This window comes from Xyrauchen texanus, chromosome 16, assembly GCF_025860055.1.
Source record: "Xyrauchen texanus isolate HMW12.3.18 chromosome 16, RBS_HiC_50CHRs, whole genome shotgun sequence".
NCBI classification, from domain to species: Eukaryota; Metazoa; Chordata; class Actinopteri; order Cypriniformes; family Catostomidae; genus Xyrauchen; species Xyrauchen texanus.
In genome coordinates this window covers 38,349,102-38,374,782 of record NC_068291.1, presented here as the reverse complement: position 1 = coordinate 38,374,782, position 25,681 = coordinate 38,349,102, and the positions used below count along the sequence as shown (strand labels likewise).

General features: G+C 38.8%; 1 protein-coding gene across 5 annotated transcripts in view; it reads left to right on the top strand.

The window, feature by feature from the left end:
* ralgapa1 (Ral GTPase activating protein catalytic subunit alpha 1) overlaps window positions 1-25,681 on the top strand; it is a 101,330-nt gene that overhangs the window by 44,079 nt on the left and 31,570 nt on the right. For all 5 annotated transcript variants that reach the window (XM_052145179.1, XM_052145181.1, XM_052145178.1 and 2 more), the window contains exons 26-37: window positions 1-126; window positions 2,222-2,280; window positions 6,923-7,031; window positions 7,909-8,019; window positions 8,912-8,980; window positions 9,482-9,613; window positions 9,820-10,003; window positions 13,495-14,467; window positions 17,707-17,778; window positions 17,911-18,034; window positions 18,214-18,369; window positions 23,608-23,766. In XM_052145179.1, coding sequence (XP_052001139.1) covers window positions 1-126; window positions 2,222-2,280; window positions 6,923-7,031; window positions 7,909-8,019; window positions 8,912-8,980; window positions 9,482-9,613; window positions 9,820-10,003; window positions 13,495-14,467; window positions 17,707-17,778; window positions 17,911-18,034; window positions 18,214-18,369; window positions 23,608-23,766 — 2,274 coding nt within the window. The remainder of the gene's footprint in view (window positions 127-2,221; window positions 2,281-6,922; window positions 7,032-7,908; window positions 8,020-8,911; window positions 8,981-9,481; window positions 9,614-9,819; window positions 10,004-13,494; window positions 14,468-17,706; window positions 17,779-17,910; window positions 18,035-18,213; window positions 18,370-23,607; window positions 23,767-25,681) is intronic.

The following is a 25,681-nucleotide window of genomic DNA, read 5'->3' as shown; positions in this document are numbered from 1 at the left end:
GCTCCTCGGGTAGAGGCTCAGATCTTGTTGGGCTCCTTGGTGTGTCTCCCAAACCTGTACAAGGAACTTCCTGCCTTGCACCCCACAACAGCCGACATCATCATAACAAAATTCACAGATGTCAAGGTATAATATCCTATTCCAGGATTCCACGCAAACCAGTTAAACTTTTAAAAATGTGTTTCGAGACCCCTGCATTTTGTTTTGTTTAATTGTGCTCTATCCAGTTGTTTTGAATGCAAGAATGCATCCTGTATAAATGCCCTTTAAAAAATGCATGTGATCAGAGTCTGACTGACATGACCCTAAGCCAGATTTGTCAATTTACTGATAACAGTTCTACAATATACTATTACATTTTTTCACTTAATAAATACAATATTTGTGTTAGATTTTGTTATCAGAAACATTTCCACCTAGCAGTAAATTCTGAAAATGTACTGTTAACTTGAGACAAAAGCAAACAAAATTAACTGTGCTTGACAGTCCATTCTCGTTGGAAAATGTTCACGTTTTTTCATAAGAACCAAACATTTAAAGTAATTTAAAGAATTTCAAATGCATTTCTATTGTAGTAATCCTATTGCATTTCAAAACATGCCCACAGTACATGCTAGGTTTTGAATCAGAGGTGATAATAGGTGAGAAAATTACGTTTTAAATTGCACCTGCGAGAATTTGAGGCGAGAAATGAGAGATTTCAAGTGTTATAATTCATGAAATACTATTCATTAAATTGGCTGACAAGATCACACTGCCAGATGCAGAACACATTGCGAGAGAAAAATAAAAATCCACACAGTGCTTGACTTGAGCTCTTGGGTACAGATGTTGACTTGACGTTTGTTATAGAGTGATTTAAACTTTAGACTTTACAAATCTAATGTTTTTGTGGCCAAATGATTAAATAGAACTTTCCTGTTTCTCTGAACTCACGCTTGTAAGCCGTCTGTGATTTTAGTTATTTAATCTTCCCATTCAGTCAAAATGACAGAAGACTATTTTTAGCGCAACCTCTGAAAGGTGCCATACTGATTTTAAAATGGAATGATCCGCACATTCTCCACAGCATGTGTTAAATCTTAACACAAATAGTGCACATGTATAATTTTATCATAAGGAAAGCAAGAGACATAATTGACCACCTCACGTGGGCCACTGAAAATTTTAAACTGAACGGATTTGGCCCATATTCAACTGGGCTGCCAGTTGAATAGGCCTGCCCTAAACCAGCATAATTATACAGGGCTCTTACTTTCTTCCATAAAAAATGCTAAATAGATTTTTAGCAGAATGTTAGCCTTAGTCACTTTGGTTGCATCTTATTTCTATACAATGAAAGTGAATGGTGACTGAGGATAACATTCTGCCTGACATCTTTTGTGTTCCACAAATAATCTCTTGAATTTCATACTGTTACAATTAGACCATCTACCTTCAATCAGGACTTCCTTGTGTGCTTGTATGTGTAGCCTGTGTTTAACCTCTGATCCACCACTTGCTTTCATGAAGATCCAAGTAGCTGAATGTATGCTGCTCCCTCGTTTGTTTAGAGTGCATGGAAATGTGCTGTAATTGTTCCTGCCGGCACTAATGTGCTAATGGGTGATCAGTTATGCAGGCAGCATTGAGGCAGGCTCCACAGAGCTGTTGTTACTGTGTTGCCGTGTTTGTTCTGAGTGACGGTAAGGAGCTTATGTCATGCAAAGAGGCGTCTGTCACTTGCATGCAGAAATTCACATGATGGCATCTGATAACCAGGAGCAGGCGGTGAATGACAAGACTGTGGTTAAAGTAATCACCTTTCCTTGTGTGTGCGTGTGTGTGTGCACGCACAGATGCTTCTTTTCCAGATGGTTAGATCTATCTTGTCCAGAGTTGCCAGATTGCTGGTTTTATGTCAGATTTTGTGTTTGTTGTGAGCGGTTTGCTCTGTATCTGATGATTCTGATCGTTATCTCTTTGTCTGTCTGCATCTGTGTCTCTGGTGGGAGAGTGTTTGGTGGAGTGTATGTTTCTGTGTGAGAATGCACTGTGTGAATGTCTGTGATGCCCAAGAAATGGGTGTTTTATAATCTGACTCCCTAGATGGAACGAAATTGATCAGAATCAGGATGTTGTCAGTTTTCTGAACAGGGTTTTAATGCAGCCGATATTTGTTTCGATAAATTGTATGTATTAACATATAGTCATTCTGTATTTTTCTTTTTGCCTGTTTCAGGAGCACATAATCAAGCACATCTTGACTTCTGCCAGAGACGAGCCTTCTGCCCCAGCAAGGTGCAAACCCAAATACACTCATTATGAACATTTACACCAACGTGAGGTTAAAGCATCAGTGACTACTCACTTTTTTAGCACGTAGAACTCTGAGGAATTTTCTGGAATGTCTAAGCCTTGAACGAAACCAACCAGGCATTACAGCAAATATTTACAAAAATAACAAATTAAAATATATACATTAAATGAAGGATTTATTGATTGTCCCATAATTTTATCTGTAATAGTTTAATAGTCTTCCTCTGTAATCCATTATTTATTGTGCCAAATGTAAGCATCTTATTTATCATATTTTAATGTTGTTGTATTTTCCAGGTCAGTGCATGCACCTTGTCAGATATGGCTTTGTAAAAGCAAACAAGCCCCGTGCTAAACACATTAATAACTCTGTACATAATGATGTTTTGGTCAGTGTTAAAATCAGTGCAGGACTATGTGTCTGGTCATATCTAGACAGATTAGGAGCAGTGTCATTTAAAGTAATCTAGATCTTAGTAGGATTAGAGTGGATTCTTAAGGGGCTCAAGTCATTAGAAGCCCCATAACTCCCTGTAGAAAAGGTCTGGGTGTTTTTGGAAAGCCAAGGAAAGCCTTGGGTTATTGAAGTGGCAGACAGGAGACGGGATTAAACATTTAAAAACAGTCAGAGCCATAGCCAAGTTATTAGGGCACATGCTCTAACACATTGAGCTCAACCCCTCCTGTGTACACCACTGACAACAATAAATGTCTGAGTTTTTTATTGGAGTAAATTAATTTCATATGATGTTTCTCTGTCTGTCATTCAGACATGTTCGCTGATTTGTTCAGTGACCATTTTTGTAACTCACACCTTAACCTATAGGTGGCAACAAATGAACCTTTCTTATGTGTTTTATGAGTCATAAAATTTTAATAAAGCACCAGGTTGTTCACAACTGAAACAAGTCTAATATACTTGTGCATCTACACATACTGTACACTTAGAGTGTTTAAACATCGTAAGCGTTTTCCCCACAAATGACAACAAAGCATAGTTAACAGTTTGTTAAATGCTGTACATGACTATACAAAAAGGCAACATAAGCCTAAAAATAATTGTAAGTAATTTAATTATGTCCTTATTTCATTGTAATTTCATCAGTCAGTTTTACTCATAAGTCATCAGGCCTCTTTCTCTCCTTGCTGAACGAGATTACCGAAGTAAATGAACGTACAGTTGAAGTCAGAAGTTTACATACACTTAGGTTGAAGTCATTAAAACCAATTTTTTAACCACTCCATAAATTTAATATTAGCAGACTTTTGGCAAGTCGTTTAGGACATCTACTTTGTGCATGACATGAGTAATTTTTCCAGCCATTGTTTACAGACAGATCGTTTCACTTTTAATGGACCATATCACAATTCCAGTGGGTCAGAAGTTTACATACACTAAGTTAAATGTACCTTTCAGCAGCTTGGAAAATTCCAGAAAATTATGTGCAAGCCGTAGGCAATTAGCTTCTGATTGGAGGTGTACTGAATTGGAGGTGTACCTGTGGATGTATTTTAAGGCCTACCTTCAAACTCAGTGCCAAAAAGTGCAAATCAATCCCAGAAAAACAGCAAAGGACCTTGTGAAGATGCTGGAGGAAACAGGTTGACAAGTATCTATATCTACAGTAAAATGAGTCCTGTATCGACATAACCTGAAAGAATGCCCAGCAAGGAAGAAGCCACTGCTACAATACCGCCATGGTAAAGCCAGACTACAGTTTGCATGTGCACATGGGGACAAAGATTGTATTTTTTGAGAAATGTCCTCTGGTCTGATGAAACAAAAATTGATCTGTTTGGCCATAATGACCATCGTTATGTTTGGAGGAAAAAGGGTGAGGCTTATAAGCCAAAGAACACCATCCCAACCGTGAAGCATGGGGTTGGAAGCATCATGTTGTGGGGTGCTTTGCTGCAGGAGGGACTATTGACTGCACTTAACAAAATAGATGGCATCATGAGTAAGGAAAATTATGTGGATTATATTGAAACAACATCTCAAGATATCAGCCAGGAAGTTAAAGCTTGGTCGCAAATGAGTCTTCCAAATGGACAATGACCCCCAAGCATACTTGTTGCGACAAAATGGCTTAAGGACAACAAAGTCAAGGTATTGTAGTGGCAATCACAAAGCCCTGACCTCAATCCAATAGAAAATTTGTGAGCAGAACTGAAAAAGCATGTGCAAGCAAGGAGGCCTACAAACTGTCTAGCCAAAATTCCAGCAACTTATTATGAGAAGCTTGTGGAAGGCTACCCAAAATATTTGACTCAAGTTAAACAATTTAAAGGCAATGCTACCAAATTCTAACAAAGTGTATCTAAACTTCTGACCCACTGGGAATGTGATGAAAGAAATAAAAGCTGAAATAAATAATTCTCTCTACTATTATTCTGAAATTTCACATTCTTAAAATAAAGTAGTGATCCTAACCAGCCTGAAGAGAGGGAATGTTTTTCTACAAATCATTTAATTGTCAGGAATTGTGAAAAAACTGTATGGGTTGCCACCCATCCCGTAAAATACGGGATCATCTCGTTTTTAAAGATGAAATGATGCATCCCGTACCGAATCAATACAGGACATGATTTGTCCTGTATATAAGCTGGTCCGATGGCAACATCAAATAATTGATCAAGATAATTAATTTAACCGTAATAATTGTTGGAAATTGTGCCTACGGTGTGTAAGGGACCATCTGACAAGTACTCACATTTAGCTAAAACGTGCTAAAATTGTGGAGGGTGTGGTAAAAGACCACCTGAAAACTTCAGCTAGCAAAACCAAAAGCAACAAATATTGGGCTACCAATATAACAAAATATTGGGCTGCCAAAGGGCTGTAATTGGTGCCAAAGGTGCTACAACAAAGTATTGAGCAAAGGCAGTGAATACTTATGTACGTGTGATTTTGTTTTCCGTTTTTTTTTTTTCAACAAACTTCTTTCATGTTGTCATTATGGGATATTGGTTGTAGAATTTTGAGGAAAATAACGAATTTAATAAATTGGTTGTAGAAAAAGTGAAGCCCTGTGAATAATTTCCGAATGTACTGTATATACTGTATACATACACTCACCTAAAGGATTATTAGGAACACCTGTTCAATTTCTCATTAATGCAATTATCTAATCAACCAATCACATGGCAGTTGCTTCAATGCATTTAGGGGTGTGGTCCTAGTCAAGACAATCTCCTGAACTCCAAACTGAATGTCAGAATGGGAAAGAAAGGTGATTTAAGCAATTTTGAGCATTTTAAGCAACATGGTTGTTGGTGCCAGACGGGCCGGTCTGAGTATTTCACAATCTGTTCAGTTACTGGGATTTTCACGCACAACCATTTCTAGGGTTTACAAAGAATGGTGTGAAAAGGGAAAAACATCCAGTATGCGGCAGTCTTGTGGGCGAAAATGCCTTGTTGATGCTAGAGGTCAGAGGAGAATGGGCCGACTGATTCAAGCTGATAGAAGAGCAACTTTGCTTGAAATAACCACTCGTTACAACCGAGGTATGCAGCAAAGCATTTGTGAAGCCACAACACGCACAACCTTGAGGCGGATGAGCTACAACAGCAGAAGACCCCACCGGGTACCACTCATCTCCACTACAAATAGGAAAAAAGAGGCTACAATTTGCAAGAGCTCACCAAAATTGGACAGTTGAAGACTGGAAAAATGTTGCCTGGTCTGATGAGTCTCGATTTCTGTTGAGACATTCAGATGGTAGAGTCAGAATTTGGCGTAAACAGAATGAGAACATGGATCCATCATGCCTTGTTACTACTGTGCAGGCTGGTGGTGGTGGTGTAATGGTGTGGGGGATGTTTTCTTGGCACACTTTAGGCCCCTTAGTGCCAATTGGGCATCGTTTAAATGCCACGTCCTACCTGAGCATTGTTTCTGACCATGTCCATCCCTTTATGGCCACCATGTATCCATCCTCTGATGGCTACTTCCAGCAGGATAATGCACCATGTCACAAAGCTCGAATCATTTCAAATTGGTTTCTTGAACATGACAATGAGTTCAGTGTACTAAAATGGCCCCCACAGTCACCAGATCTCAACCCAATAGAGCATCTTTGGGATGTGGTGGAACGGGAGCTTCGTGTCCTGGATGTGCATCCCACAAATCTCCATCAACTGCAAGATGCTATCCTATCAATATGGGCCAACATTTCTAAAGAATGCTTTCAGCACCTTGTTGAATCAATGCCACGTAGAATTAAGGCAGTTCTGAAGGCGAAAGGGGGTCAAACACAGTATTAGTATGGTGTTCCTAATAATCCTTTAGGTGAGTGTATTATGTGTGTGAAACAATTTTTTTATGCGAGTGATACAAGGAACATGAAACTAGCACACAATGTACAAAATGATTTTCCTGAAGATATGGTCTGTTTATATTTCGTTTATTAAAATATGTGACCACAGATTGCCACCGTTAGCCAGTCAGAACCAACTTTTTCAGAGAGCTGTATAATAAATAATATACAGTATATTTTTAAATTGTGTGCACATACTTTAGATATCTGACTTTTCAGCTGTTTAGACTTTAAGCCTCTTGACAGGATCCAAGAGTCCATAATAGTGACTCACAAAGGTTATCACTTTTTCTCTGTTTCAGGTGTGTGGCTCTCTGTAGTCTGGGGATCTGGCTCTGTGAAGAGCTTGTTAATGGCACTCAACACCCACAGATCAAAGAAGCCCTTAATGTCATCTGTGTCACTCTCAAGGTAATGGATGCTTGGTTATACAACAAAATAAATATCTATATGTTGCTTTTAAACATTGATTAAAAAAGGAATAGCAGTAGCTGTGTTGTAAAATAGCCTTCACTGGCAATGAAATTGCTCATAGCAGAGAAATGATGGCATTGCTCATGGCCTGACTCTTCTGAAGCCATTCCTGATGCCTGGGCTCAATGCACTGGCACAAGTTTGTTCTGTTCATCCAGAAGATTATTCCATACTCCCGGCACCCACCCCAACCAGCCTTCCTAAATCTGGACCGTCAACATGTTTGGCTTCTCTGCTCCTCACAGACAGAGGGCTAATCCACTGAAGAATGCATGCTTCAGAGACTTCAAGGAATTATTACATTTCTTTCTGAAATCAAGGCTAGGGCCAACAAACACACTCACATACACAAACTCTCCACCGATCCAAGTCAAATCATTTTATTTGTATTGCGCTTTTTATAACACACATCATTTCAAAGCTGCTTTAAAGAAAATTATGCTGTAATGTTTATAATGTCTTAAAATCCTCATTGAGCAGATTAAATTAAAAAAACGTGATTGAAAATCAGCCTTTAAAATGATTTGTCTTAAGGCCCCCAGTGAGTAATCCAGAGTCAACTGTGGTAAGGAGTCAGACTGTGATCAAGTCGATTCTTTAGGCTTAGATTCTTGATGGATAGACATGAGGGTCTCTATCTTTCTCTGAACATTAGATTTGTTCTATGATGCTGAATTAGGCAAAGCCTCCATCCCTCGTCTTAATCAGCTCAGATGAGGCCCACAACACAATTTGCTGATTTGCTCCACAAATGTCTGAGCACATTAATGTTGCTGACAGGTCTGATTTTAACTGTTATTACATTCTTTTCCAGTTTTCTAATAAAACTGTAGCCCTGGTGGCCTCGGATATCCTGCACCTGCTCATAAACAACGTGGATGATCTGCAGAAGTTTCCACCTAACACTCCAAAGAAAATAGTGGAGGTAAAGTCAGTCACAAGCCTTATTGGTTGAATTTTTAGTCAATCATGTCTTTGAATGTTAAAGGTTAAGGATGTAATTACTAGACTTAAAAAAGGTGCTTTTGTGGTTAAGTAAATACAGCAGAAAATATTAAGTACTGAATAAGTTAGTTTAAGCTTGAACTTGAAAATATTAAGTACATTTGTACTCAATTCAAAAATTTATAAAATGAATGCTCTTGCTTTTAAGTAAATATTATTTATGATTGTTTGTTATCTTTAAAATGCGTAATCATGTACCAATCCTAAAGTAGAAAACCTTGTCATATTTATATGCTAATTTGAGTAAATTTCACAGGTAAATTAAATGAGTAAACTTTACTTCATTTTTTTAAGCTGGTGTAGTCAAATAGACTACATAGCATGCATTAAGCTACCCTGTGGAAGGTTCCGTGTGTCATCTGGTACATGACAATGTTAAAAAAGCAATATTATAACACTATTAAAAGTATGCCTTAATTCAGTGCCACATCACTTGAGTAAAATGTAAAAACAAAGAGCGAGTTAAATTTGCATGAAATAGAGTATTACAAAGTAAAATTTACTTGAGAATTTCTAATTAAAGCCACCAATAATTGTGTGGAGCCTTTAACTTGAAAAGATGGTCTGTTCAATTTTACTAGCTATTTCCATGTGAAAATTGTTTCCTATGTTTTTTAAGTAAACCCCACTCCCGATTTTTTTCTCCAGTGTACGCAACTGGCGGCACCAAACAGAATTGCTAACATTTATGAAAAATATGTTTTCAAACATAGTTCAAATATTCCCTCCATCTTCTCTGTTCATTCCATTTGGTGCAGAAAATGCACAGTTCACTTTTAAATTAAGGAACATTACATTCCTGTTTTTTTTAGGTCCTTATTGCAACCATCACTTATCTTCTTCCAGCCACAGAGTCCTCCCCTCACGAGCTGGACAAGAGGGTACGTCTTTACACATAAACAAGTGCACCTCGACAAATCAAAATAAAAACACTCACAACTGGATACAAATGTGAAATGAAAGCTTGACAGCTGCATGATATTACCAGCTCTGTTTATTAAAGGGACAGTTCACCCAAAAAAGTCCATTCTGTCATCATCTACTCTCCTTCTTGTCTTTCAAGACCTGAATGATTTTTTCTCTCTCTCATGGAACAAAAAGAGTTGAGAATTTGTCATCATTCACTGAGAATCATTCCTCAAAAGGAGGGACTTGGACATTCTTCTAAATTTCTCCTTTTTTTCTTCAAAGAAAAAAAACTTACTGGTTTGGGGTGACATGAGGGTGAGTAGGTAATGACTGAAGTTTTCTTTTTGGCTGAACTGTTGCTTTAAATTGGCCACTAAATTGGCTGGCTAATCACATAATTATTAACCAGAATGTTTAAGCACCCATGCTGTTTATATATAAAATGCTCACTCTCTCCCTTCCTGTCTCTCTAGCTGGTTGTATCTCTGCTGCTATGTTTGCTAGACTGGGTGATGGCTCTGCCTCCAAAAACTCTCCTGCAGCCGGTTCAAGGAGTCTCTGACAAAGAGAAAACCGACAAATCTGTTCTCAGCTGCATCTATAAAGTAGGCCATATTACAGAGAAGTCAGGGCAAAGAATTGTACTGATTATGTAATATGAAATGTCAAAACAACTAAAAGTATTGCATTATTTAGTGTTAGACAATCAGAAAGAACCCTCTTTCAAAGATGCTACTTGGAATTGGCTTTACATGGAAAGTTAATGTTGTGACATTTCTCCATTTTTCAAACCCCTCTGTCCATCTATCAGGTCCTCCATGGCTGCGTGTATGGTGCTCAGAGCTTCAGTAATCCCAACTACTTCCCCATTCACCTGTCAGATTTGAGCAGCCCAGAATATGACCCCTTTCTACTACTGGAGAACCTTAAGGAGCCAGAGCCCCTTCACTCACCAGACTGTGAACGCTCCTCCAAACTGCAGCCTGTCACTGAAGGTGAGCATATATCTTCTGCTTGTCTCTTCTACTTGTTTTTCCCTTTCTTTTTATCTATGATGTGTTTATCAGGGATGTGATTTTTCCGGGTTAATCCTGAATTCAGGTTTTTCCAAACTAAAAATGTGATGCACGAATTGTGTATATCCGTAAAATGAGCATTAATATCTCATCTGAGGTTAATATTTTATAGAGAATGCCCTGTCCTGTGCATTGTCGATAAGCACTTGACAGCAAAAAATGCACCATTCAGCTTTCCCTTGGAAGGCACCACTGCTGATTATGCATCATGCATGTGAGAGTTGAGAACACACAAGGTGGATGCTTCTGATTTTTATCGTTAGGACTTTATTCAGATAATTCAGGTTTATTTTAATTATTCAAGAGAAATAAAAGCATATAAATGGTTGGATATAAAGCAGGTTTGTATCACTGCCAAAGTTGCGGACCAAAAAAATAAAAGGCAAATATATAGATTTTCAATGTGCAATTCCAGTATTATGGATGTGACATTTGCAGTGAAACTTGAAATTTAACTTCACATATAAATTACTCATTGCCAGTAAATTGAACCATTTGTATGCATAATCATAAACCCCTGCAATCAGAGAATCTTCTGTCTAGACAAGTTTTTTCCTGTTTAAAGTGATAGACATCATTTTTTGGGAGACCACACTCTTTAAAAACTCTTGAAATGCATAATCCAAAAAGAATTATTGCCATGTAATGCAGAAGTGTTGGCACTCATAAGCACATGTGCTGTTTACATTTTATTAATTGTCGTTTTCACATTAATGGGAAAAAACTTTACAGACGTGATAGTTGTGAAAGCAGCATTTTCATGATAAGGGTTAAACCATCCAAAATGCTTTGAAACCTGCTGAATGTGACCTCTGAGACCGCAGCATGATGTCTATCAAGGCAGCATTATGAATCGAATTAAGATAAAATCCAGATAATGCCTTGCATGATTACCAAACTGCAAAATGCTGCTTTTTAAAACATTCTTCATAATGCATCACAGTTTCTGTCAGTGCTGCGTCCACTAGCGTGTGTCAGCCATTCAGCACTATGCCACAGGACCATCAAGGAGAGTCTTATTAATGTCCAACTTCTGCACTGTCAGGACTGGGTGAATTTGTGCTGATCAATGGCTGTCTTTGTCAAAAATGAATTCAATAAAATTGTTGTTTGCTGTGTCGCAGTCTTTGCATGGTTCATTTTCCTGCTTTTTTGTCCTTTGCAATCTTAAAAAAATATTGTATAATATGACTTGCTATTTATATTTGTTTTGTTTTTATTGTATTTATATGATATTTGTTTTTTGTAATTGAATTCTTGCCATGAAAATAGCTTTGATCGCTGACATGGCATTAAATAAAACATACTACTACTACTACTTTTGTCCTTTGCTGAGCACATGCCTGGTTTTGCATCTGAAATTTCAATATTTAATCAGGTTCTTTTACACTATGTCCTAGCCAGGTGAATCATGACAAGATGTTTAATATGAAGCAATATTGATGAGCATTTTGGACCCATGTAATTTCATTCTGGGTGAAGCTACACAGCATGACCAACAAGTGACTAACAAAATGTATTTTCTTGTCAATGTTTATTGCATTGTGGCTTTTTAGGACAAATACTCAGATTAACATGGAATTGGATTTATTCCTTGTCGCTTTATCACGTCGTGCCTGGTTACACATGTCCTAAATGGGCACAACTCTGCCAAAGTGTAAAACTATGAATAGGTATCTTATATTTTCATGACTTCCATTATGCTTTTCTAGCTGGCATTCTTTTTATGGTTAATATCTGTTAATATCTTTTTCACAGAAACCGAAGCCTAGTACAGTAAATGTCACAAAATGTAGTTTTGCTCATCAATTGTCGGTGTCGCAGCTGGTTAGGACAAAAATTTGGATTTGCACCAGGTTAGGACCCCTTTTTAGAACACCATGTTAACCACCTCCCATCCCTGTTTCTTCCACCTTTGGAATTAAAGCAGAAGAACTCTACTAGAACATACTGAAAGAGCGAGAATGAGTGAATGAACAAACTAAATATCTTTATCACTGAATCAGTTTGCTCCATCATGCAGGTTTCAGTGTTGGAAGTAGGGGGGCTTTGAGGTTGACAGCAGGGGGCTGGTTTCCTGTGCTGCTGGTGCTATGTCTCGCTCCATCAGTTGAAAATACCTAATCATTACATCCCTGAGTGAGACATGTGTCCACCACTTTCCTACCTCCATTACTCTTGAAATTACTCCTAGCGCTGGATTCTCGCTAGATCGAGGGCACTCAGCAGATGAGGTGGTCCATATTTCTCTTCATCAGAGTAAAATCCCACCATCCTCATCTCTCTACCCCCCCGAGAGCTCAGGTCTAAGAATGTTTTGGCTCATTTAGGCACCGGAGAGTTTTGCTGAATGTGATTGGTATGGTGTGTTGATTGGGGGGAGTAGGCCTCTGACACGTCATGTGTGCTGGTATTGGGCTGCTCTCTGCATGGTTACTGTTTAAGTTCTGGCAGTGCAAGAAAGGGAGTGTCTTGATTGGGAGCTTCTTATCAGTATTGAGGCATCTGCACCTCTCCCAGTGTATCCTGCATTCTTCATCACACCCTAATGTCCCCGTATTCACACCAGCCGTCCGCACCTTCTCTCATCCCAGCTCTGCTGGAGTTTAACACTCATAGATCTGAAAAATGTTTCTAGCATCTTTTCATCATTGCAGCAGTCTCCTTTTACTTTCTCACCCTCATACCAAAGTCCCTTTAAAGGGATGGTTCACCCAAAAATGAATATTTGGTCATCATAAACTTTTCCTCGTATTGTTTCAAATCTTCATTACTTTCTTCTGTGGAGCACAAGAGGAGACATTTTTTTCATTTTGTTAATGTTGCTTTTTTTTTCTCCATACTATGAATGTGAATGGTGACTTCTATTTTTTGTGCATGTGTTCCAAGGTTTAGAAACACATGAAGGTGAGTAAATGATAACAGAATTTACATTTTTGGGTGAACTGTCTCTTTAAGACAAGTCCATTCACTTGGTGGGCATCTTGGTATTTTCAATGTAGGTAATAGGTGTACAATTACAGTTTCTGTCTTGTGTTGGGAAAAGACAGAAATTTGTACTTAATTAATAATTCAAATCAACTATACAATCTGATCAATTAATACAAGTAATTATCAAATAATATAAAGTGTTATTTGTTTAGGTAGGTCCAGTTAATGTGCATGCAAATTCTTGAGTAAGCAAACTATAAAACTGACAAAATGACGATTGGTCTTTTAATTGAAGGTCTTCCATTCCTACAGCTGGCAGATTTAGTGTTACAATTGAACCCGTATATCTGTTTGTGAGTAGTCAGTCTCCTCGCTCTTTATTCTGTCTTCGTGGAATTCTGTGGGATGGATTTATGTTGCAGATTCCATTTCCACTTATACCCATTCTTACATATCTTTACTTTTCTGTCTGTTTGTAGTGAGGAGCCGTATTCAGCAAGGCCTGATCTCAATTGCAGCACGCACAGTCATATCCCACCTGGTCAACCACTTAGGTCACTATCCGATGAGTGGTGGTCCGGCCACTCTGACCAGTCAGGTGTGCGAAAACCAGGATAACCCATACAGCGAAAGTGCAGACCTCACCCCTGAACTGTTTGATGCGCCCAACTTACAGTTCTTCGTGCTTAATGGCACCACACTGCTGTCCTATCTACAGATAAGGGCGGAGGATGGCCTGCCTGGAGGCGGCATGTCAGTTGGCCTCACCACCACCAGTGCCTGCATAAGAGTTATTGTGCGGGACATTTCCGGCAAACACTCTTGGGACTCAGCTGTACTGTATGGTCCACCCCATTGCATTACTCCAAGTCAACCTTTACACCTTTATACTTCATTAAATACCTCAGGGGATGGCAGAGAACATGGCCGAGATGTGGACAGCCTAGACCAAGGTAGTCAAGAGGATTCAGAGGATGGAGCATTTCAGGAGAATGAGGAGAGCCTGGAAGAGCATGAAGAGGATGTGAAAGAGCACAAGGAAGAGGGAGATTTCGAGGATGAGGATGGAGAACCAAAGATGGCCCCACAGGCCAAGCAACGGTGCCGAGAGGTCATCCCAAGCTGGGACTCCCTGCAGGATGGGGAGGATGCTCTGGATGAGATGCTGCAGTACCTGGGAAACTCCAGCCCGGAGTGCCTGCAGCGTACCGGTGCACCGCTCAACATCCCAGCTCCACCACCAACCTGTGTGTCTGAGAAGCAGGAGACTGATGTCATTAATGCCATCCTGAAACAGTGTGCTGAAGAGCAGGACTTCACAGTGCATTGGGGGAATGACCTGAACATGAGGGCGGTAGTGCAGCAAGAGCCAAGCCCGCAGAGACCTCAATCGGCCTTCTACTACTGCAAACTTCTCCTCAACATACTGGGCATGAACTCATGGGAAAAGAGGTAAGATTTAATATAAGAAACGTTGATATAGACACTGTCAAGTGCAAACACCTGCTTTCACATTAGGCGAAAGGTTAAGGCATTGGATTTGATATCCCATGGAGTTTCCCCACAATCGCACTGGTTATGACAGACTTTTTTTCAGGGGGTAGAGCCTAGTGCAGTGGTTCCCAACCCTGTTCCAGGAGGCCCTCAAACACTGCATATTTTGTATATCTACCTTTTCTCACACCCAATTCAGGTCTTGGAGTCTCCACTAATGAGCTGATGAGTTGAATCAGGTGTGTTTGATTAGGGAGATATCCAAAATGTGTATTGTTGGGGGGCCTCCAGGAACAGGGTTGGCAACCACTGTGGTTTAGTGGCTTGGTATGGTACCTCGAGGGACGATCCTTGAGAAGATGGCTAGTTACAAAAAGTTGACCCAGACTTAAGGCCAAAGTATACTTCGGTTTTCCTCCTGTAACTGAAGGCCGTTACACATGGGTCGTGGTAAGTATAAGTGTCTAGTTAATTTTCATTGAAAGGCACGTGGAAAGCGGCAATCGCAGGCGGGTTTGCTAGCAGTGCACAGCTCTTTAGGAAGGGGTCGCGAAAGATACAAAAATAATGCGGCAGCCGTGTCTGGCTTAGCCAAAAATCAAAATGCTTTATATACATCCAATCATACAATGTTTTACTGAGCTCATAGTTGACTGCTGAAAACATGCAAGAGGAATTGCAAGAGGAGTTATATTATGCATCAACATTCTCATAGAGATTTTAAAAAGCCAGCACTTGGGAGCTTGTGTGTGCACAAGTTGGTTTGCCAGGAAAAATAAAGTTCAAAATGAAATTTAACAAAAATAAATAAAGGAAGTACACAGAACTCGGTGGGTGTCAGGAAAGTCTATGTAGTTCTAAACCATACTCAAAGTTTTTTACACAGTTCTAATGAAATTATAAATAAAAACAAATAATAAATTATTGTGGATTGTTAAATGATGCACAAAATAATGCATATTAATTAATAAATCAGGTTTTCTTGTAAGCAAAAAATGCCATTTTTACTTAATCGTTTTTATCTACTCTATGAACAGTGCCGTGCTTTTTTCATAATTTTTTTTCATTGTGCAATTCATTAAAAAAAAACTCCCGGTTGTGTTGCATTAAAAATGATTAAATTGTCTACATTTGCATTTAATTGGCTAGCCATCACCTTCACTCTTTCACCAAATTAAATGTGTTCAACACTCCATCAAACCATCACACAATATCTTTGCCCCCAGAAAATCACCACATTGTTTTGCTACATTGTGAGTTTTAGTTTGTTTGCATGAAGCTGGGTGTTGCTGTTGTTGAAGTCCGATAATGCATGTAAACATCCTGTTTGTCCGCACCTCTGTCTGATTGTGCAGAGCTGCAGTAATCTGCTTAAAACCATCAACATCTTTCTGATTAGCTTATTCGTCAATAGACTCTACACTGCTGCACCGTTACATCCCACCAAACCCCCCCTCCCCATGCACAACAGTCTCCCTCATTGCATTTCTATGTGAGGGTCCAATCCTATTCCATTTTGTGGTATACTACAGGCAATGGTTAAATATTTCCAGATGATGTATAATTGGAAAATTGGGGTTATTTTTCCACCATGAATGTAATGGCATTAATTTTCATGATATACATGTTCCTGTGTTATGAGATTAATGACAGAAAATTGTTTCTGCACCATTCCCTCATGGAGTCGAGAGCAAAAATCCCTTTCTTTAACAGCTCCTACTGTGTGTGTGTGCCCACTTGTGTGCCCACTTGTGTGTGTGCGTGTGTGTGTGTGTGTGTGTGTGTGTGTGTGTGTGTGTGTGTGTGTGTGCACGCAGCTTTTATGGGGGGATTAATTCTTGAGGGGTCTGTTATCTGCTAAGCAGCCGCGGTACTTTTCATTCTTCCCTAATATGCCGGGTGAAAATAAAAGGCTGCTACCTTTCGAATGTGGCTGCAGGGTTATTATGAGTTGGAGAGCTGAGAGAGAAAATGCATAGGGGCTGTTTAATGAGGAATTGTCCTGCTGCCGCTCTCCAGGCATTCATGTATCATTTATTCGTGGTCAGAGACTAAGGCATTGCAATTCGCCAGGCCATTGTGTGTGTGAGCGCACGCCTAATGCCGGCCTTTTATGCCATCCGCATGTTTGCCTCCTGAAATGGCTCACTTACAATGGAGAAAATGAAGACCATTACATTGCAACAAGCTAATAAAGAGACTACTGCTCAAAGAAAGGAGAACAAAACAAAAAGTCCTTTTAGAGAGTATCGTGTGGCTTTTCCACATGAATCACAGGTCCACTTGGACGGAGGGAAAAGATAGAGAGAGTGTCTGAACTAATAAAAGCTTTACACAAAAAGACGTTGCAGTATCTCATGAATTTTTCTTTTCATGGCATTGTGAGTCATTTGCTGTTTTGTTTTACGTTATTAATCCTTGTGAGATGCTTTTCCGCTAAGGATAATCTATTGTTTATTTTTGTATGTGTGTTTGTACATGGGCTCCAGTATTCTCAGAGTCTGTGAGAAAAACAAGGAGGTTGATAATTAAGGAAACAGGCTCTTAATGAAAGGGAAAGATCTGACACACAGTCCATAGTGCATGCAGAAGTCTCTGTCTGTCTGTCAATGTATTTTCTGTCTGTCTGTCCTTTCACTTGTTTTTACTTTCTTTGACATTATTGTATGTTCTTTATTTCTTTTGCTTTTTTTTTTAAAATATGTTTTCTTTTTTTAGGTTGTTTGTCCTTTTGATTAATTGGTTTTGATTTGCTTTAGTTTTCTTTCTTTTGCTTGCCTTTTTCTTTTGCTTGTTCCTCTTTTTTTTATTTGTTAATTTGTTTCTATCTTGTTTAAACAGTTGTTATTTCTCTTGTTTGTTTGTTCTTTCTTTTTTATCATGGATTTATTCTTCTTGTTCGCCTGTTTGTTTGTTTGTTTGTTTGTTCTTTCTTTCTCATTTGTGCACTCATTCTTTTGCTTGTGTGTTTTTGTCTGTTACTTGTTTGTATCCTTTTCTTTTTTTCTCAAAGTAACAAGTCAGTATAGTATGTTGCATCTGTTTCCTTACATAGAGGATGGTTGGGTCATTTTTATAGCCATTGCTGTTGGCCTCTTTGTGTCAAAGCAATTTATCAAAGTCTGGGTGATCTAAGATCAGTTAACTTCAGAATATTCCCTTGCATATGCTCTAATATTTATATATCCTATCTCCAGGAACAGTTTCCACCTGCTGAAGAAGAATGAAAAACTACTGAGAGAGCTGAAGAATCTAGATTCAAGACAATGGTGTGATGCTCAAACCTTTCATACAATGTTATCTATACCATCTTAATTTGAGCATTTAGCACTTTATGTTGTCTGCCAATATAAATGCTCTCTTCATTGATTTCTAAATGTAAATTTTTTACTGATGTCCAGTCGTGAAACACACAAGATTGCCGTGTTTTACGTAGCAGAGGGGCAAGAGGACAAGCACTCCATTCTGTCCAATACTGCTGGGAGTCAAGCGTATGAAGACTTGGTGTCAGGCCTGGGCTGGGAGGTAAAATTTAATTGCTCATCACTTGTATGTCTTTCTTGGCATGTGTAAAAGTATTCAGAGCATAACATCAATCCAGTATACCTGTCATAATTTATATCTGTCTCCTTAAGCTAAACTTGAGAGTTTTGCAACATGGTGCTACAATACATTTGAGTAAAAAACTTGTTCTTTTATTTTAGGTGAACTTAGCAAGTCACTGTGGTTTCATGGGTGGCCTGCAGCGGAACAAGAGCACGGGTTTGACCATGCCCTATTTCGCCACCTCTACTGTAGAGGTGATGTTCCACGTGTCCACACGTATGCCGCCGGACTCCGACGACTCGCTCACTAAAAAGGTGAGCTCGCAACAGATGCTGTCTGGCTGTTTTCTGACTTTTAAAGGGGTTCATATTTTACACTTTTGTAGCATTTTATTTCTTTCCCTGAAGTCTAAGTAAAATGTTAGTCAAGGTTTCTTGCTCCAAAACAGTAATTTAATTTTACCTGACCATTTTCCTCCACTTCTCTGACCCTTACAATTAAACCTTTTTGTTTTACTACTCTACCCTGATGTCTACCATATTTAAATGACTTCATTATGATTGGTAAACTTCATCATATTGGCAAACTTCATCATAGTGGCATAGTTAACAGTGCATAGTGCCAATCATCAGGGCGAACCAAGTTGCTAAATGCTGAAAAGGCATTGATATGTAAGCATGAACCGTCATATGCTATCTTGGACAACAAAACCATGACTATTTTTTTAATGACCCGTTTTTGCTTAGTTTGGGTGGTTTCGGATGGATTGGGTATGAATTTTAGTATTGAGAAGTTAGGGTATGTTTTTATAGAAGTCTAATTTAATTTCTTTCCACGGAAGAAAGTAATTGGGGTTTGGAATAATATTAGGGTGAGTAAATGACAAATTTACATTTTTGAGTGACAAAAAAAGACAAATTTTAAAGACAATTACAATCTAGCTTTGTCCTCACACTACAATATCCCATAACCATTCATGTCTCAGCATACCTGCTCGGCCTGTTCAGCTCAGCTCATAAAAACAGAGAAGACAAAATATGCTGTAGGCAAGATCATTTCAGACTAAACGTGGTAATCTAATTAGGGTCACCCCCAACAAAACCCCTCTTAAATTTCCATGTAAGGTCCACAGTAGAACCCTCCCCACCATCACTTGCCTCGATATTATATTTCCATCACCACTCATTAATAAGTCGTTGGGGCGCATTAGCACCTTATCGCCTTCTCTTTTGTAGACACAGAAGATGTATGAGTGAGGGGACAGCTGTAATGACAAGTGATTGGTCATTTGGCACGGGGCTGGCCGCTCCACAAATGTCTCTATATTACAGCCTTCAAGCTAAGCTCATTAAGGATAATGCGCCACATTATTCGATTTGTGAGTTGAAAAAATGCCCATGCAGACACACGTTTGTTTAAAAAAAATAAATTAAATAGTGGCAAAAACTAAAGAGTGATGCTTCTATGTGAGGTCACAATGAATGTGGGAGAAGAATGAGAAAAAGAGCGAGATAGAAAGGGTTTGGTATTGCTTTAAAATAAAAGAGAGACAGAGATAAAAGCCAGTGGGAGAGATAGAAAAGGAGAATAAAGTATGGCTGTTAGGAGTTATTACTTTCTCCTTTTCTCTGCTCTTATGGCACAGAGGACCTGTTCTCTCAACGGGGAATCCAGAAACACAAAGTGCAGCTCTCTGCAGCTATAAGTATCCCATCCCTCCGATTAGCCTGGGTTAGGTTTAATGATGAGGTGTGAAGGCTTGGGTCAGTGAGGTACTATAATCCACTTCACCCAAGCACAGCTGCACCACTTGAGAGTACTCAGGACAGAGGAGAGTTATAAAAAGAACAATTGCCTACAATCTAAAAGGCCTTCCACAGGTGTGTGGACAGAGGGAAAGTTTAACTCTTTAGGGAATCAAATCAAACTTTGCAAATGTATTAAAAAGAAAAAACTTAAATATCATATTGACATAAGTATTCAGACCCTTAACTTAGTACTTAGTTGAAGCACATTTGGCAGATATTATAGACTCAAGTATTTTTGGGATTTTCTGCCATACTTCTCTGCAGATCCTCTCAAGCTCTGTCAGGTTGGATGGGGACCTTGGCTAGTCAAAGAGCGTGTGTTTGTTTGGTTTGGACGTGATGTTAATTTTTTATTTATTTTCTTAGGAAATGTACTGAAGTGTATAAATGCAAGCTTCTTTTGTCTAGGCTGCTTTAGTCCATTCGGCTTCTTCCATTGTACAAATTGGACATTAGGGTGGAAAACAAACTAAATTATAACTGGTGTAACCAATCCTGTCTAACATAAAATTTTATGTTGCAAACCCTGAAGGACTCTAAATCTGTTTTTCATTGTCTAGAATAGGGTAAAACAGATTATTATTCTTTTGTCATAGAGTGTGTTTACTTGCACACCAATACGCTGATAACTACCAAAAATGACCTTACTCAGAAAATTTGACAATGCAAAAGAAAACACGTCAAAACGTAAACAGGCATACACACAACATTTGCGCACATTGGTTAAGCCAGTAAGAATGCCGGTAAAGGAGTCGACATGCAACAGGAAATCGAGGTATTGGGCAAAATTCTTTGTTTGCCGATCGGTTTATGCTAAAACCGTTTATGTCCTTAACCCAAAAAAGGAAGCCGTTTAAGGCATTTACATGACTGTAAACATTGTTGGCTTATTATGCATAATCAGTGTAAAGTTGTTCATGTAAATGCGCTCAATCAGACATTTTTTTCCTGCACATTTAAAAAAAACAATGTTTTTGTTGATTCATTGAGGTGACTTAGCTGTTAAAACACACCATACATTGTTTAAAGCAATATAATGCAGATCTATAGCTTCTTATCAGAATGAGCACAGGGTGTTTGCTGTATGAATGTCTGCCATGGCGTTGCCACACTCTGCACCGCCAAACAAATGTGGCATTTCTCAGAATGTTATTACATGATTTAAACAAAGATGGCTGAAATGAAAGCGAATCTCTCTGTCCAGATCACCTTATCGGCCAATAAAACTCCAATCATTTTGTCACACAGACACACACCCTCAAACAAAATGGCAGCCTCGTTTTGCGACAGCACAGCTGAAGGCTGTATGTAATTCATGGCTGTAATTTGAGCAAGCTGCGTGGGGTGAAGTGACTTGCGGTGTGCTTTGGCCCATTGGAGGGTTTTGGACCATCGTCTTGCCCTGCAGGGGACCTGAGGGGACCTCCACACCAAACACGGCTATATTCTACCCAAATTAGATTGGGATCCGTCCCTGTGATGCATTGCCTATCATGACTTCTCAGAGGCTAATTGGATTTGCAAGAGCTGCTGGAGAGGCTATCGAAAGCAGGATCTTCCAATAGCAACTCTAAACCATGTTAACTAGACACTAAAGCGTGTCAGCGCGGCCAGCGGTGCCACAGTGCGCACACATTTATTTTTCAGCTTTTTTTTTTCCTGGCTTGCTGGTCCATACACTGTTTATTGTCTTGATAGGTACACCCAAGGTTACAAATGCAGGTAACTTTTTGTCGCACCTGCCAGTGGCAAGTGAATTGAGAAAATATACTGCCCATTAATATTCTTTACCAGACATGAAACTGTATTTTGTATCTTTTAATATAGTCAAAATATTTTTTATTCAGCTGTTCCTGTATCATTCACAACATTGCATATTTTTTTAACATCATAACAAGCCAATTATAAGTATTATTTAGTTTACTGAGTAAATTTTGAGTAAAATTGTCTGCTCTAATTTAGGGCTTAGTGTCAATTTCGATCTCATGTCGAAACTTAAGGCTTATTTAATAGCCTTTCTATTAATCAGCACTGATTTAAATTGCTTCACCCAGCGCTGCGGAATAGATCTCAGTGGTTAAAGAAATTAACAATGTCCAATGCAGAGACAAAAGGACAGAGTTTGTGATTGGTTACATAAAGGTTGTGTGTATCGCTTGGGAGAGTTGACGGGTCGCTGTGTCCATGGCAGAGTCAGTGATTGAGCAAGACCTGGGAAGATGAAGTGATAGGGGAAAGATAGATGAGAGGAGAGAAAGACAGAGCAGGCCTACTCATGACTGTCATGGTCCAAGGTTAATAACGCTGTAGTGGATAGCTCTGGACCACGACTCACGACAAAATTCAATGTCTTGCATGTCATACAGAGACCATGATGGTCAGAAAATATAACATATGATATTGTACTGAATTTCAATAAAACTACATGCTCAAGGCTGAAGTTTTTGCACATTTGAAGGATAAACAATGCATGGCAATTGTATTTTATGCACACATATGTTTCCATCAAAATCTGGTTGTGTAGCTTTAGATCGTGTTTGGTAAGTAAAAGGTTGCAGGTTTGAACCCCAACAAAGGGGTGATCTATAAGCTAACATGATGTCCTTGAGTAAGACACTTAACCTCAGGTTCCTTTAGTTGAACTATCCCTTAATTAAGTATACTTTTAGGCTCTTCAACTCTTGCAATAATTTAAATGTAAAAGCTCACCATTTACACATAGGCTACTGGGGACTAATTCCCAAAACTTGGTCTAATTTTTTCTCCCAATTTAAAAAAAGACAAATTATTCATGAATAATACTGTATATGTTTACAATTTTATGATGAATAGATTTTTTTGTCCTAATTAAGCATGTAATTCTGGTTCTGTTCACTCCATCTACCTCCAAAAAGTCTTTATTTTATTCCAATAGCTGGCAGCAAATACTAGAATTTTTCTCTGTCACCTTCCGTAGCAAAATGCAGATCTAAAATGTAGGTAGTGCTCTAATGCATTGTAGCCCTCACAGATGTGCTTGTCCATAGACATTCAGTCTAATTTTCAGTTCATGCACAAACCCCATTGTTTTATCGAATATTGTGGCCTCTGAGTGTATTAGAAGCTCAATCTAGATGTCATTAGAAAGCTGAAATCCTCCCTGATGATTTATAAAATGTTATCATCAATAGTCAATTACAAATATTTCATATTATTTGTTAAGCATGCTTTTCCTACTGAACTGCATATTTTGTTTGTGGACTTCTAATATGTAACATTGGATTATTCACACAAGAAAGCATGAGAATACTATCTAAGGTAAAAGCAGATATAACGTTTTTAGATATTTGGGGATTACAGTAGCAGTGATCGGGGCATAAAAGAGATGCTTGTTTTTGATTTCTTACAATTAGCATTTTTCAGAGAATGAGAGCTTTCATTTTATATATAATTTGTCTATTTATGTGCTATTTGAAAAACTATTATATATTCATAATAATATTTATACCTCATGTGGCTAGGCTATGCTAGGTGGCGCTGATGGTGCAAGGCAAATGTTTTCAGGCCTTTTGTTATTTTATGTAAAATAAATGAAGTGATTGTTATTTATAAATAAAATCAGTTGTCAATGCCTGACTTCTGTTTTCGGAGACTTGAACATTTTAAATGTAAACTTTTTTTGCGACTTAGCGCCCCCTTTTGGTCCGCAGAGTTGAAGAGGGAAAGTAGCACAATATTTCTCATATGTTCCCTCTCTCCATATAGTTAAGACACCTGGGGAATGATGAAGTGCACATAGTGTGGTCAGAGCACTCGCGGGACTATCGGAGAGGCATCATTCCTACTGAATTTGGAGATGTGCTGATCATCATCTACCCCATGAAAAACCACATGTACAGCATCCAGATCATCAAAAAGCCTGAGGTGAGTGGGACAAAGCTGTGTTTAATTATACCTCATTCCTGTCTATAATTGGTAAGTTATATTTATAATCCTTTTTTATTATTATTATTTTATTTTGTATTATTATTATTCATTTAAACCGATTTGCAAATAATGTTTTAAATCACTTGACTCCAAGAGTAAAATTTTGGGATGGAGTGACTTTTTAGAATATGTAACAATACAACATTTGATACACTCTATACCAAGGGTCTTCAACAGGGGGTCCGCAGTTGTACCGCTGGGGGTCTGCCAATTATTGTTTGATCCTCCATTGATGGCATTTGTAATAGTCACTCACTCGCACACGAGAGGAGTATGAATTATCGATATGTTGAAGTCCTTCGCAAATGCCAAATCTTAAAGTGTGACTAAACAGCGCTAGTCTGCAGAAGCACACAGCCCAGACAAATCCTTCACACAACCACTGCTTATCACAAGCCGCTCAAAGCGCGACACACATCAGGTTCAGCAGCGCTGCAGCGGAGGGTCGTGTGAGTAAATGCATCTGCTTTGCATTGGTCGCGCTGTGCGGTTGAGCAGATGACAGCCTGCTTTCAGAACAATAACGTACTTGCCTGGTGTAAATAAATAGTTACAGCTGAGATTATAAAACTGGCATATAGGGTCCTTGACCTTCCACACACACACAAGATGGTGACTCTCAAATCAACATAATTAAAGGTACACTGCTCATTTTTCCTCTTTGCACATTTTTACTCAATGAAATCAACAGTAATTTTAAAATGTATGTATGAAACCGATCACTCACATGAGATGAAGACTCCATTTTAGTCACCTATAAAAGTTGTTTTATTTGGCATGGACAGGGTCTGTCTGTTGTTTTTTCTTTCATTTTTGGAGGTTTGGCACAGGGATTTAGAGAGGAATTTAAGCTGGTTTTAGCTGGTCACCCAGCCTAGCAAGGCTGGTCAGTTAGCTGGTTTCAGAGGGGGTTTGAACACTTTTTAGCTGGTCAGTTTGGGAGACTATCTAAGACCACCCTGACCAGCCAAGACCAGCCTGACCAACTAAGACCACCCTGACTAGCTAAGATCAGCCTGACCAGCTAAGACCAGTTTGACCAGCTAAAAATAGGGTTCAAAACCCCTTTAAAGCCATTCTGACCAGCTATGACCAGGTTGGACGACCAGCTAAAACCAGCCAACAAGCTTATGCTGGTTTTAACTGGTATTTTCAGCAGGGCAGCATTTAATGATTATTTCAATGGCTTTGCAATGTAAGCATTATGAAGTATACATACAATAATTTGGCAGCCTACATCCACGTTTTTGTAGACATAAAACGCAACACTCAATTTTATACAATATGTAACGGGGGTCCTGGCTCCATCTCTCTACCCATCAAGGGGTCCTTGGCCTGAAAATGGTTGAAGACCCCTGATCTATACTGTTCAAAACCGATTGATAAACGGGATCAGCTAAGTAAATGTTTTTTTCACTACCAAAAATTATTTAAAGCCACATTAAAATAAATTAGTAAATCCATTTTTGAATCAGTTTATTGAAGCAAACTGTCTGAACAGACATATTCGTTCAAAATAATCTGAATTTCCTGTAACCATTGTCCATAATTTGAAAGGGAGAATGATTTAAGTTACTGTGCAAATTGGTATTAAGTGAAGCAAAAATATTTGTGTTACACCCATTTGTTTTTCTGTAAATCGGCTCAATATTTAGTGCAAGAGACAGTAGAAGCATATCTGTCTTTGGGCGCTAGCAGCCTTTACATCCTGCTCAGTTATGTCATGTCTAATTGAATGAATGGGATTCTCAGAATCGAATTCGCTGTGAATCCGAGACGAGACAAGAGGCTATGTCTTTCATGCAGTCTGAGGAAATGTAGAAAGATGGAGAGATAAAGCAAGAGGCCTGGC